Source organism: Dasypus novemcinctus, chromosome 17 (assembly GCF_030445035.2).
Source record: "Dasypus novemcinctus isolate mDasNov1 chromosome 17, mDasNov1.1.hap2, whole genome shotgun sequence".
NCBI lineage: Eukaryota > Metazoa > Chordata > Mammalia > Cingulata > Dasypodidae > Dasypus > Dasypus novemcinctus.
The window spans coordinates 4,083,071-4,097,676 of NC_080689.1; the positions used below are offsets into that span (position 1 = coordinate 4,083,071).

A 14,606-nucleotide genomic window follows, 5' to 3' on the forward strand; every position below is an offset into this window, starting at 1 on the left:
ACTGAAAAATACGTAACAACTTCAGCCAATTACACGGCTCAAGTCCTTAATGACTCCAAAGTAGCAATTAAACAAAGAAACTACCCAACTAAAAAGCTAGTTTTACAAAATAGGATGGCTTTAGATATTCCTACTGTGTCACAAGGTGGGACCTGTGCCCTCATTAATGTTCAATGCTGTGTATATCTTACTTTTATTATTCTGCTATCTTTCACACTGTTGCTATGGAATGTGGGTCCAATACTTGTCCTATGGCTGCTACATTGAAATACGGTTGTGCGAACCTGAGCGCCCACCCAAGTCCTCAGCATGTAGCTGCCTGCATGACCTAGGCATAAGTTAAAGGTGAACAACCCTCCCCTAAGGGGAGAGAATGCAGAGATGGTGTGCTAAACTGTAATCTTCCCAAAGTGGTAAATGCCCTTGGCAAACGTCCTTTCTACGAGCTCAGTGAAAACATCACCACACCCCAAGTGTACGCTTCATGTGACCCTAGCAGGAACTCTACTCTCACACCCTACGAAATGGCCTTTTTCTAAAACCCTTTATGTATCATCACTCCTTTTCTCATCTCTTTGCACAGCGCTAACTTCATTCTTTGACCAGCTGCCGTCAAAGATTCTCTCCTGTCCATAAGTCCCAATAAAGCTTATGCCTAACTAAACAACAGGTGTGCTCTTTGGTCTCACAGCCTCACCAACTCGTCCTTCAGAAAGTGGATTGAAACAAATGGCTAGTGATATATGCATCTTTGCATGTACTTATTGGCCACATGTACGTATTCTTCAGAGAAATGTCTATTCAGATCCCTTGTCCATTTTTCAATTGGGTTGTCCATGTTTACCAAGTTTTAAGTATTCCCTGCATATTCTAAACACATGTCCCTTATCAGATATATGGTTTGCAAAAACGTTCTTTCATTTGGTGGGTTATCTTAACTTTCTTGTTAAGAAACTTGTTAAAGTTCTTTTAAAGCACATTTTGTTTTTTTAATGAACTTTATTTCAACTTCAAAAAATAAAATAACAGACAAAAGGCAGCTCAACAAACCATGGGAGCATCACCTTAAAAAATCCTGTCCAGACACATTTATCCTAACCAATCCCCAAAACAAACTCAACTGTTTCTCCAGCTTTTTGAAAAAGGAACAAATGAGCACAGATTCGTCAAATGATATGACCAAGGTCTCCTTGATAATGAAATAAAGAAAAAATGCTTGATCATATTTGTATCTCATAAAACTAAATACCTTATTTTTTTTACCTTTTGCATTGATAATAGTACCTTCTTTGTTTTAAATAAAACACACATTTTTAATTTTGATGAGAGCCACTTAATTTTTTCCTTAGGTTGATTGTGCTTTTGGTGTCATTTCCACCAGAAAAGCTCATCAGACTCAATGTCTGTGCTTGAATGAATAATGACTCTCCAAGATGACCATGCTAATCCCTAGAACACGTGACTGTTACTTTATATGGAAAAAGAGATTTTAGATGTGATTAAACTAAGGATTTTGAGATGGAGAGATTATCCCGGAATATCTGGGTTGGTGTAAACATGGGGGTTTTTATAACAGGGAAGCAGAAGATAAGAGGGACAAATGGCATGTGACTATGGAAGCAACAAGCTGGAAGGAAGCAAGACGGAGTGATGTGAGGAAGTCATGAGCCAAAGAAGGCAGAGAGTCTCTAGAAAATGGAAAACTCAAGGAAACAGAGTCCCCTCTGAAGCCTCCAGAAGGAACACAACCCTGCCAACACCTTAACTCTAGACTTTTGCTCTTCAGACTGTAAGAGAATAAATTTGTTTTGTTGTAAGTCACTCAGTTTGTGGCAGCCACAGGAAACTAATACAGGGTTCGAGGTTTATGCTGGGGGCTAGTCACATAGGAACCCTCTGCCTAGCAATTACCAAAGCTCCAGAATCCCAAAAGGAAAGCAAGTATTCAGCATAAACCACATGCACATGGGTATCTCTGGACTTTCTCCTCCATTCCACTACTCTATTTATGCATCAATGCTATATTTTTTCCAATTTTATAATGCTTTAGAGTATGTTTTAATAACTGCTTGTCATAGTCACCTCTCATAACATTTTCTTTTTCAGCATTTTCCTAGCTATTCTTCCATGTTTATTTTTTCATATGAACTTTAACATCAACTTTCTAACTCCATAAAAAAGTACTGTTGGTACTTTTAATTACATTAATGTTAACTTAATAAATTAACTTAGTGAGACTTGCCATCTTTATGATGCTGAGTTTTCTCAACATCATAAGACAAGGAATGACTTTCCATTGTTTAAATCTATTTCTCTGTCTTTCAAGAGTGTTTTAAAGTTTTTCTCGGGTTTTGCCTATGTTACACTTATTCTTTTTTTTTTTTAAAGATTTATTTTTTATTTATTTATTTCCCCTCCCCCCCCCCCCAGGTGTCTGCTCTCTGTGTCCATTTGCTGCGTATTTTTCTGTGACCGCTTCTATCCTTACCAGCAGCACTGGGAATCCATGTTTCTTTTTTGTTGCGTCATCTTGTTGTGTCAGTCTCCGTGTGTGCAGCACCATTCCTGGGCAGGCTGCACTTTCTTTCGCGCTGGGCGGCTCTCCTTACGGGGCGCACTCCTTGCGCATGGGGCTCCCCTACGTGGGGACACCCCTGCGTGGGAAGGCACTCCTTGTGCGCATCAGCACTGCGCATGAGCCAGCTCATACATGGGTCAAAGAGGCCTGGGGTTTGAACCGCGGACCTCTCGTGTGGTAGACAGACGCCCTATTCATTGGGCCAAGTCCACTTCCCCTATATTTATTCTTAAAAATATTTTTGTTGTTGTTGCACTTATAAATTGAGTGTTTACTACCATTATTTTCCCTATTTTTTGTGTATATATAAACTATTGATTTCTGTATATTAACTTTATAGTCTGCTACCTTATCGAATTATTTTATTTCATCACTGATTCTCTAAGACACTATATTACTATTGGTAGCTTTTTGCAATGCTGAAATATTTCAAAATAACTTTTAAAAGAATAAAAAGAAACACAATATGAAAATATACATATGAACTAATAGGAAGTTTTATTTCTGTTATAATTTCTTTTTTTTCTTTTTGTATTTGTTTTTGCCTTTATTAAGGAAGTATTTTAGAGAGTGGCCTGTTTGCTGTGAGCAGCCTAAGTCCAGGGGACATGTATGGATAAATTTTTCTAAAGGAAACAGAGACATGGCTTACGTCAACAAGAAAATTCTGTGAAACTGAGCTAAGAGAACAGCTGCTGTATTTAAAACGGCCAAAACCAAGAGATGAAAAGGAAAAGATCTATAATATAATTTCTTTTGATAAAATATAACATCTATCCTTAATAACTCTTAAATCTAAAATTCTTAAAAATACAAGAAATTTCTCTATCATCAAGGACATCTAACTTCAACCAAATACCATGATCATATATATAGTCATATACATTACATGAAATACTTAAGGTGACTAAGAACAAAAAGAATAGCTGCTTTTATACCACTCACCCATTAAATATCATTCTAGAGCAGGGGTCTTTAATCTTTTTTGTTCCAGGGACCCCTTTGCCAGTCAGGTGAAAACCACGTACCCCTTACTAAATTCACACTATACTGTGGATTATATAGTAAATATATCACACCCACACCAACACATTCCCACAAGAATAATGTCTGTTTGTTTGATTATTAAATTCAAGCTCACAGGCCCCTGGTTAAGAACTCCTGTTCTAGATGTGCTAGTCGATGCAATTTTACTGTCAAACAGGTTAATATTAGACTGAAATACTAAGTTGTTATCCCATTACTCTGTACTTACAAAAATAACAATTTCATACAGTTCAAACTAATACATATATGTACATATAAGAAAGGAAAATGAAATAGAAAACAATGTTGACAAGCCCCAACTTAACTAACATTTTAATTCTAATAAAGAAGGCAAATAGGAATTTTAAATTTTCCCATAAAATGATTTTAGGGTTCATAGAGAATAAAAATATAAATGAAAAAAGGCTTTCAGAAGAATAATAATTTGGAGGAAAGGGATCACCTGCCAAACCAGCTAATAAAATGTATGAATAAAGCTGTATTACTTAAACTTAAATTTAAAACAAACATACAAACATATCCAAGGGATAAAAAATACCACGACACAGGTCCAAGTACATAATAGAACTTGAAGGAAAAGGAAATATTGTATAGTTCAATAAAGAGTGTTAAATCAAATGACCATTTCAGGAAGAAAAAAATATATAAAAAGATTCCCTACCTGTACCTACAGAGTCTAAAAGAATTCGAGACTTGCATCTAAAAATAGAAGTATAGAGATAAAATAGGTGACTATATAATCTTTATGCACAGGGTTTTTCAAGAATGACAGGCAGAAACCATAAAGGATAGATTTGGCCACATAAGTTTAAAAATAATAAATAGAAAATTAAAACAAAAAATTTGAAGGAAAACTTAGATTATTAACCTTTAAGCGTTTGTTAAGTCAAAAAGAAAAATTCAAACACTAATGGAAAAATGAGAAAGAAATGATCAAACAATCAAAAAAAAAAATACAAATGGGGAGAAAATATTTAGAAACCATCTGGTAAGAGTTTAATATCCAGAATATTTTTTTAAAATCTCCTATAACTCAACAACAAAAAGACAACCCAATTTAAAAATGGGTAAAGGACTTGAATAGACATTCCCAAAGAAAATACACAAATGGTCAATAAGCATATGAAAAGATGTCCAACATCAGTAGTCATCAGGGAAACGTAAATCAAAACCACAATGAGATATCACCTCACACCCACTAGAATGGCTACTGTTACAGGAGCAAGAAAGGATGCAGAGAAATGGGAACCCTAGTGCACTGTTGGTGGGAATGGTGAAGCCGCTGTGGAAAACAGTTTGGCAGTTCCTCAGAAAGTTAAGTCTAGAACTACCATATGACCGGCAATCCCACTTCCAGGTATATAAAAGAAATGAAAGCAGGGACTCACACAGGTATCTGTACACTAATGTTCAGAGCAGCTTTAATCACAACAGCCAAAAGATGGAAGCAACCCAAGTGTCTATCAATAAGTGAATGGATAAACAAAATGTGGTATACACATATGGTAGAATATTATTCAGCTATAAAAAGAAATGAAGTTCTGCTACAGGCTACAACATGGATGAACCTTTAAGACATCATTTTGAGTGAAATAAGCTAGATACAAAAGGACAGATATTGTATGATTCCACTTATATAAAATAAATAGAATATGCAAATTCAGAGACAGAAAGTAGAGTACAGAATCTAGGGTGGAGTTAGAGACAGAATGGGGACTTAATGCACAATGGGTGTAGGGTTTCTGTTTGCCATGGAAAAAAGTGCTGGTAATGGATGGCGGTGATGGTAGCACAACATTGTGAATATGATTAATCTCACTGAATTGCATGTTTGAGAGTGGTTGAGATGGGAAAATTTTTTATAAATGTTCCAACAATTAAAAAAAGAAAATAAAGAGCCACTAAAGAGACAATGACAGTTAAATTCAATACATGATCCTGGAGAGGAACTTACATCGGAGGAAATGCCCAAAGGGTCATTACTGGGACCATTGAAAAAACTGGAATATAGACTGTACACTTTATATTACTGCTGGATTTCTTAAACTTGATAACTTACCACTCAGGTGGTATATACCTGTTTTCAGGAAACATACATGGAAGTATTAAGTGTTCAAGGAGAATGATATATGCAAGCTATTCTCAAATGTTTAGTAGATAAGAAAAAAAAAGAAATTAAAGGAAAAAGAAGAAGAAAAGGAGGGAAAGAGAGAAAGGAAAGGAGGGAGGAAGGGAAGAAAAAAAGGGGAGGGAGGGAGGAGGCAGAAATGTTAAAAGTTGGTAAATCTGGTATCTGGGTAGGCAATATATTGGAGTTCTCTGTATTGGTTTTGTATTATTTTGCAACTGTCTTGTAAGTTTGAAATTACTTCAAAATAAAAAGTTTAAAACAAATGGTCAGCAAAAAAAAAGTATTCAGGAGCTAATGTGGCTCACGTTTGAGCGCCTGCTTCCCATGTGCGAGGTCCTGGGTTTAATCCCTAATACCTCCAAAAAAAAAAAAAAGTGTTCCGTTTTATTAGGAATTTTTCAAATCAATTATAACAATGTGATCATTTATTTTCCTTTTCTTTTGCCAAATTAGTAAGGAACTAAAAGAAAAGTAACAGCCAATATGAGGAAGTGTGCACCATCACATAATACTGAAACATGTAAGGTATTGTGGAGGGGTGATGTATGGGAATTCTGCACATTATGCATGATTGTCTTGTAAGCTCACAACTTCTCTAATAAAAAATATATATTAAAAAAAGAGAGACTGATCTGAGGCTTGCCTCCAGTCTCCTTGCTGGCCACCCATGCAATAAACTCTTTTCTCAAAACAAACAAACAAACACTGAAACATGCATTGACAGAGGCAATCTCTATTTCTTAAATGGGAAGCAAGAGCGGGATGGAGGAGGAGGGAAGAGAGAGGAGAGGAGGTAACATTGATACTGGTACTTTCTACTTGACTGGTTACAGAAGTGTTTCTCCATTTACTTATCAGTATTTTATAATTTGTTGCTTTATTTTTACTATTAACATCAAATTTTTGTGTAATTAAAAAATACATACAATACTAATACATGATGTTAATAGGATGGTTTGTAAGAAGAATACACCAAATACAAACTATGGACTATAGAGAGCAGTGATGTTTATGATGATGTTCTTTCATCATTTGTAACAAATGTGTCACAATAATATAAGGTGCGAGAGCTGGGGTGATGTATGTATGGGAATCTGTATAGTATACATGATTGTTTTGTTAACTCACAACTTCTTAAATAAAAAAAAGAAAAAAGATTTTTTCCCCCAAAACCAACCTCTAAATTGTATGCACAAGAAGTAAAGACTTATTATACTTTCTCATTTTACTGGAGGTTATTAAAATCAAGTATTATACTATAAAAACCAAGCACCCCCAGAACTGATGCCACAGGGGAATTACAGGCAAGGACAAACACCTGGTTTGAAGAGAAGACCCACATCCCTCCACAAAGCTAATGTGAGGGTCAACTAAGCTAAGGCAGGCAAAGCAGTTAGACACAATGCTTGACACCAAGCAAGTAACTGATAAACATTAGCCATCAGTATCAAGCATCACCAAGCAATTAAGTATAGGCAACACCCAGTACAGGCATGCACTGCTTACATAAAAAGTATATTCCTGAAATGGTGAAAAAAATCAAAATTATAAATGTTAAAATTGCAGAAATATTTTTCTTCATTCCTGGCAATGTTTTTACTGCTTTTTCTACCAATACAAAACCCCCGTAAGACACGAGGGGCAGGGGTAGCATGTCCCAGTCCCTGCACACCAGAACTCAAGACCTTATACAAGTAAAAATGAACCCAGGTGGAGGCAGACAGGAACTGAAGAGATTCAAAAGCAGTTTTATAGTTACAAAAGTCTCCAGGCTTGAATAAAAATGGATCTAGGACAGTTGTAGCCCAGTGGTTGAGCGCCTGCTTCCCATGTAGGGGTCCCAGATTTGACCATGGCCTCATTCCTCACCGGCTCATTGAGAAGCAATGCTCCAGATGAGACCATGTCACCAATCCAGAGATGCACTTTTTAAAATGGTCCAATGGCACCTAAGTGTTGTTTGAAAGCACACTGCCCTTCTTATACACTGTTCTACCAAAAGGCTTTGTAACCATCAACTTAAACCCTATCTCAAAGCAGTGAATGCAGTAAAGCTTTAGATACCTTTATACCATAAATAATTCCCTAGAAAACCTTCTGTTTCCAATTTAATCATCCAAAAAAAAAAAATCCAAATAGAGTCACTGTCATACCATGAATGCAAACTGCTAATTAATCTGAATCAATAAAGTTGGCTTAGGCTATTTCTCAAACTTTACTGCTGGTACAGTTTTTAACTAGCTCACACTTTGAGCTAAGTGTGTAATATTATAACTATATACAAAATTTAGGTTTTAAGAACCAGAGTTAAACTGCCATTTTTTGCAATCATTATATTAATAAAAGATTTAGAAAATAGTCACAAATTCTTTAAACTAAAAAGGGCTTAAAATACATTTCATTTTACAGACAAGTAATCTAGGGAAACACTTTATGTATGTAGTATTTTTTTGTTTCAAATACAGAGCACATTTCCCTTATTAAAAACAAAAACCACACATTTCACAACTATTACTCATACAATGATGGAAAGCATTAGTTTAAAAATGCAGGTTTGAAACTCTATCATGATAAACCATGCCAAGGACCCCCTCAGACCTTGGTCATTTTCAGGCCTCTGCCTAAATGCTATATAAAACAAAATTAATCGAGCAAAGAGTTGTGGCTCTCTACAATCTTCTTCCTTCTGTGGTTTTAAAACAATCATATGGAAATGAAAAAAAAAACAAAAAACCGATGGGGTACTACAATGAAACTAATCATCTAATTCAAAAAGGCCTTAATAAGAAAGCCAGAAATGAAGTTCTTCTGAAGCCCTTAGATCTCTAACTGAAATCTGAAAGATATTTTCCCTGTCAGAAACAGGTGCAGATACTATCCTTTGGATTACCCCCAGTTTGCTTTAATCCAAGGTCAGCTTTTAAGAATATTCCAAACTTCTAGACTAATTTGTCACACCAATCCAGAACTAAGGCGTAGTCACAGAATGCAATATTGCTTAATTCACTTGAGCAATATAACCACGTACTTAACTTATCAAGAGCAGAGCTAGTTGCTTCCAAAACCAATTATCTGGTACCCTGGGTAGGACAAACATTGTATGATCTCACTGATATGAAATAATTAGAATAAGCAAACTCATGGAGTCAGAATCTAGAATATAAATTACAAGGGGATGGGATGGGGGTAGGGAATTGGGAGATAAGGTTTAAAACGTACAGTTTCCATTTGAGACCATAAGAGTTTTCATAATGGATGGTGGTGATGGTAGCACAACATTGTGACCATAACTAACAGCACTGAATTATATATTTGAATGTGGTTAAAGAGGGAAATCTTAGGTTATATATATATTACTAGAACAGAAATTTTTTTAAAGTCCAAGGAACTGTACAACACAATTATGGGCATTATAAACTATAAAAATGCGCTTTCTTCAATTGTAACAAATGTCTCACACCAAGGCAATGTGTTAATGTACATGTGGGATTGTACAATTTGGCTCTGGGACTAGACAGTTTGGGCTGGAAAATCCTGCACCCAACATTTACCAGCTCTGCTACCATGAGAATATGATTTACCTCTCTGTGCCTCAATTTCATATCTAAAAATTGGAGTTTTGTGAGAATGTTAAAATTTTAAAATCCAAAAGTTACTGAAGCGCTGGTTTGGATAAGTGCATATTACTCATTTTAGTTACACAGGAAAGTAACCTGTGGGGAAGAAGAAGACGGTGCCAGCCTCTGTGCTATTCGAGGAGATTTCCGACTGTCATCCACAGCGAAGTTCAGAGCCTTATCTGCGCTCTCCACAAGACCCAGCTCTCAGGTGTGAGGAGGGAGGATAAGGTCACTTAGGGCAAACCTAAATTCAAAACCTTCTCATCCACCCGATCCTGAATGCCTACTGTGTACATGCATTCCAAACTGAACCCTGAATGCCCACCGTGTACGTCCTGCATCCGTGGATGGAGGTGCTGCCCCTCAGAAATTCCAGTCTGGGTGAAGAATGACATCCATGAAATAACTTAAGTAGCTCAACAAGGCAGTACATGATTAAGCGTCGAAATGATAAATGAGTTAACAGAGACGATGTATTGAGAGGAGAAACAGCAGGACTGAAAAGAAGTGGGGAGGGCCTGGGAGGTGACCGCCTGGTGTAAGCCTCCCCTCCCCTGCTCCCACCTGGGGCTGCAGGGCGAGGGCTGTGGGTGGTGTAGCCAGCATGGACAACTGGTAAACGACTGGATATAGAGGATAAAGAGGAAAGGATGAAAGTTAGCACAATGTGGCAGGGACAATAACCAGGTCCTTAATAAAACTGGGAAACTGTGGGTAGAGCAAGTGAGCAAATTCTGCTCTGGATACAGGCAGTGTGGGCTGGTGGCTAGACATGCATATGAAAGTGGTGACTGACAGCTAGGGCAGGATGACAACCAGAAACCAAGGGAGCCTTCCAAGAAGCTGCTATCGACAGTGCCTGATGCTGCTTGCAGCAGATAGTAAGGAAAAATTCAGCTGTAGAAAAAGGGCCACCGGGTTTAGCAAAGCCAATCAGAAAGCACAATAATACACAGTTGGAAGAGAATTTCTACAGTATCAAGCACCCAGCAAAGATTTTCTTTTCTCCGCAAGAGATTAGCTTACGGCTACTCCAGGCAAGAACAAATTAGAGGATTTCACATCTACCCTCAAAGCTGATCTTTCTGGCGCCCTGTGAGGATCCACCATAAGGAACAGAGAGAGGAGGAAATCAGGCAGGACTAAGGGACACACTTATCCAACTACAGGCCTCCGATGTTCCTGAAGCACCCAACAGCTGTTCACAGGAGCAAGCAACAAAAATACAGCCAAGCACTTGTTGATAAATTTTACTCACTAGGCCATAAACGAAAGGGCAGCTACTCTCCCCCACACAGAGGGTTAAATTATCTGCCTCTCAAAAAAATTGCTTTTTAAAATATTTTTACAGTATAAAACAAGAATTTCACTAATAAAAAGTAATACCACTCCTACTCAATTCTACCACCCTAAGACAAATATTATTAGGTTTCCATCTCTTTTCTTCTGGCCTTCGTCCTTGTGCTTTGTAGAAAAAACTCTTGTACCCTCCTTCTGTGCTTATGTCACAAATACAGTGTAAAACAAAAGTATGTACAAGAAAGTAAAGCATGCGAGCCAACAAAGTTACCCTGTCAGTAACTGCCAGTGAAAGTGAGACTGAAAGTTAAGTTGCCACTGCCTAAAACATATTCCTGAAAATTTATCCAAATTTATATTTGCTAGATATATGACCTGTAACTTCTCATTTATAATAAAAGAAGAGTTCCCACACTTTCCAAAAATCCAATTCACAATGAAAATACAATATGTGATACATGATGCTTTAAAAAACCTCCCATTTGGGAGTGTTGCTGGGGGGGGGGAGAGGTGGGGTGGGGGTGGTAGGGTTCAATGGGACCTCATATATATTTTTTTTTAATGTAATATTATTACAAAGTCAATAAAATAAAAAAATAAAAAAAATTTTTAAAAAAACCTCCCATTTGCTGCACACAATTTATAATTCAAAGGCTATTAAAATTATAGGTTCAATTCACATACACATATATTTTCACTAAATATATACTTTTTCACTACACACACACACATTTACACATGTATTTTCACTAGGTTCACTATCTAAGGTTCACTATCTAGATCTCAGCCTTAGGAAAAACCTTGACACCTATCCAGAATAAACTGGTTATTGGTAGTAATTACAGTAACTTCTACCTCTGGCAACTCTGTTTCAAAGTCCTTACAAACTTCAAAACATAGTCAAAACCTCCTCCAAGCCCCCTTCCCCTGGACTAGTAATAACACACTCCCAAATAACAGTTAAGATGGATGTTAAATTTAAGGTCTTTACAGGATACTAAAAGCAATGGCTAATGTTTCTGACCCAAGAATATTAACAACATCTAGTCCAAACATGAAAGTCTTCATTAGATAATTTAGCTAATTCTGCGGCTTTTCTTCAGGTGACAAGTTTTATTTGCTTTGAAGATTTTCTAATGAAATTCTGCTGCAATGGAGGGAAAATATACAAACATACAAAATGCCCACTAAAATTAAATTACAGATAAACCTTACCTCTGAACAATTAAACTAGCTTACATTACTTAAATAGATGGGAAAAATTCTCAGGATTTAAACAAACTGAACTTGGCTATCCTCAGAAACCTGACCTCCAAACTTGCTGTAAAAACTCAACAGCACCCTTTTTGTGCCCCATCAGATGCCAAACTTGGGGTGTCACAGTCATGCATGAAAATCAATTTCATTTCACCTATTACTCAAAACAAAACCAATACCAGATTTTGATCAGCAAGTAGTTTTAAGACAGAGGCCATTTCTGGAGATAACCTTTGTGGAAATTTTGATTAAAGCCAGATCATGGGCAGAAGCCTATGTTCTATAAGAGAATGATTATCATCAAAACCTTGAATAACTAGTTTGCACATACATATTGTTTAGATACAGCAGGGACCACAAAAGATGTCTGATTCAGCCATGATGACCACAGCTGATTCAACCTCATCTCATGCTTTACATTCTAGCAAGTATTCTCCTCCTCCAGCCCTTAAACACACCTACGGACGGGACAGAGGGGCACCAAAACGCACATCCTATGCAAATACAAAATGAGCAAGTGTATTTTAGGCTGACATTTCTCAAACTAGGGGTTTGTTTACTGAGCCATACCCAGAGAATTAGCATATAAAATGTCTGGTGGAAAAATAAGCATCAACAGAATGATACAAACTTAATGCTTTACTAGATTCAATCATTATTTCATTTCTCTACATGCTAACGGCCCACGTCAGGCATTCACCCAAACAAATGCACGGCGCCTACTGTGTGCCTGGCCACAGTGCAAGGTAAGCAAAATAAGAGAACAAGGGCACAACACTGCACAAGGAGACATACCCATTAAATTATTCTAGGATCCCAGGTTCACTGAGCACCAACTATATGCCAGACTCTACCAAAATCACAAACGAAAACACTCTTAACTCTGTATCTGGAGACAACCCCAGAACTGGATAGTCCTAAAGCCAGCGATATTTTATTCTGGAAATAGTCTAACCTGTCAATTAATCCCTTTCACAGAGGGCAGTTCTCTGAATATCTCGCATCTATGTAAAACTGACTATCGTTGTTTATAGGTTAAAGAAGAGAATGTAATGTCTTGACCAAAAGTAAGTAAATGAAAAATGAAAGCACACCTGCATTTTAATACTAATTTGGTTTGCAGTTGCAGTTGCCTTCACTAACCATAAAAAACAAGTGACTTTAATCCTAAAGTTACTGGGGCAGGAAATTATTTTGAGTAGTGACAGTTTAATGTGAAAAGGAAGCTAAACTAACAAGGTTTGCTTAGCTGTTTAAAACAATTCACCTTTGGTGATTTCATCATGAAGACTGCGACCACTCACATTTCCCTAGGTTCAGAAACAGGTAGCGCCCACAAAATTACAGATTTGGTCTTCTGGATGACGAAATAATTTCTGACCCTGTCAAAGTACCGGTTCTGCAGTCATGCACGATAACAAGGGTTTTTTATATAAAGGACAGCCCTTAACTGTAAATTACAAATGAAAGTTTGCAAACTAGAAACTTGACATTTCTTTTTAACGTCTTTCACGTCGATGATATAGGAACAGAACTATATGCGTACCTTAAAAGAAATGTTTTAAAATTTAAAGGGGCTTTCAATGGCTTACCAGATGGTATCTGTGGTTAATAATAGTCTAAACAGTCGTCCATGCAAAGCGATACTGAGGAGGGAAACTGAAGAAATATCCAGATTCACCTCGAAAAAAATGTTTGAACAAATTAAAATTGTGGCAGCCTCTCCACCAGTCTGGCTATTCTCACTACAACCTTTTATTAAAATCGCAACAACAACAAGTCCAAAATGTTGCCTATTAGCCGCGATCACGCCTAAAAATACGCCCCCCCGACGCACCGGGGCGGCGGCGAGAGGCAGGGGAGGTCGGGAAGTTTCTAAATGGCAGTGACAGGAGGCAAGGGCAGAGCAACGGGAGACCGAGGGCAGCTCGTGCGGGCCTCCGACCCGCGGGTCCCCGGCTCGGGGCGGGGCGCGGCCCCCCACTTCCCGCCGGCCCCCGCCCGCCGCGGCCTCGCCGAGAGGGGTGACAGCGCGGGGCCGGGCCTGGAGAGCCGGCCGGGGCGACACCCACCTTCCTTCTCGGCCCGCGCCGCTGCCACGACGAGGGTCAGCACCAGGCGCAGCGCTCCCCGCAGGCCGGCGGCGCTCCCCCGGCCCCCGCCGCGGCCGGCCGCGGGCTCCACAGCGGCGCCGGCGGACGCGGGGGCGGCGGCGGCGGCTCCGGCCGCCCGCTTCCCCATCCCTGCCGGCCCGGGCCGCCGCGCTCTCGGTCCGGCGCGGCCCTTCTCGGCGAGGCGGCGGCGGCGCGGGAGCCGTGGTCAGGGCTCCGGGCGCGGGTCCGGGTCGGTACGTGCGAGCGAGCGAGCGTGTCAGTCACGGCCGCGGCCTGGGCATTGCCCGCACGGCGTCGAAGCGGAGGGGCCGCGGGTCAGGCGCGGCCGGCGGCCATACTGGAAGCGGGCAAGGGCCGCGGGCCCAGAGCGCCGGCCTGCGAGGGGCGGGGCGGCCGGCGGCACCGCCCCCGCCTTCCTGATACCTGGGCGGCCGCCCCTCAACCTGCCCGAGGGGCCGAGCGCCCCGTCCCACTCGCAGAGACCCACGGCTTCGCCGGCCAGGAGGGACCGGGCAGCACAACCCCGACCCGCCACCGCTGCCTCGAGGCGGAGAAAGGAA

At 39.5% G+C, this 14,606-nt stretch overlaps 1 protein-coding gene across 4 annotated transcripts in view; it reads right to left on the bottom strand.

Moving 5' to 3' along the window:
* TMEM131 (transmembrane protein 131) overlaps nucleotides 1-14,217 on the bottom strand; it is a 245,049-nt gene extending 230,832 nt beyond the window's left edge. Inside the window, exon 1 of one of the 4 annotated variants that reach the window (XM_071208711.1) lies at nucleotides 14,005-14,217. In XM_071208711.1, the coding sequence (XP_071064812.1) occupies nucleotides 14,005-14,173 (169 nt within the window). In that variant the 5' untranslated portion in view covers nucleotides 14,174-14,217. The remainder of the gene's footprint in view (nucleotides 1-14,004) is intronic. The other 3 variants (XM_058278126.2, XM_071208710.1, XM_058278125.2) reach the window with 3 other exon arrangements.
* Nucleotides 14,218-14,606: the final 389 nt, after the last annotated feature.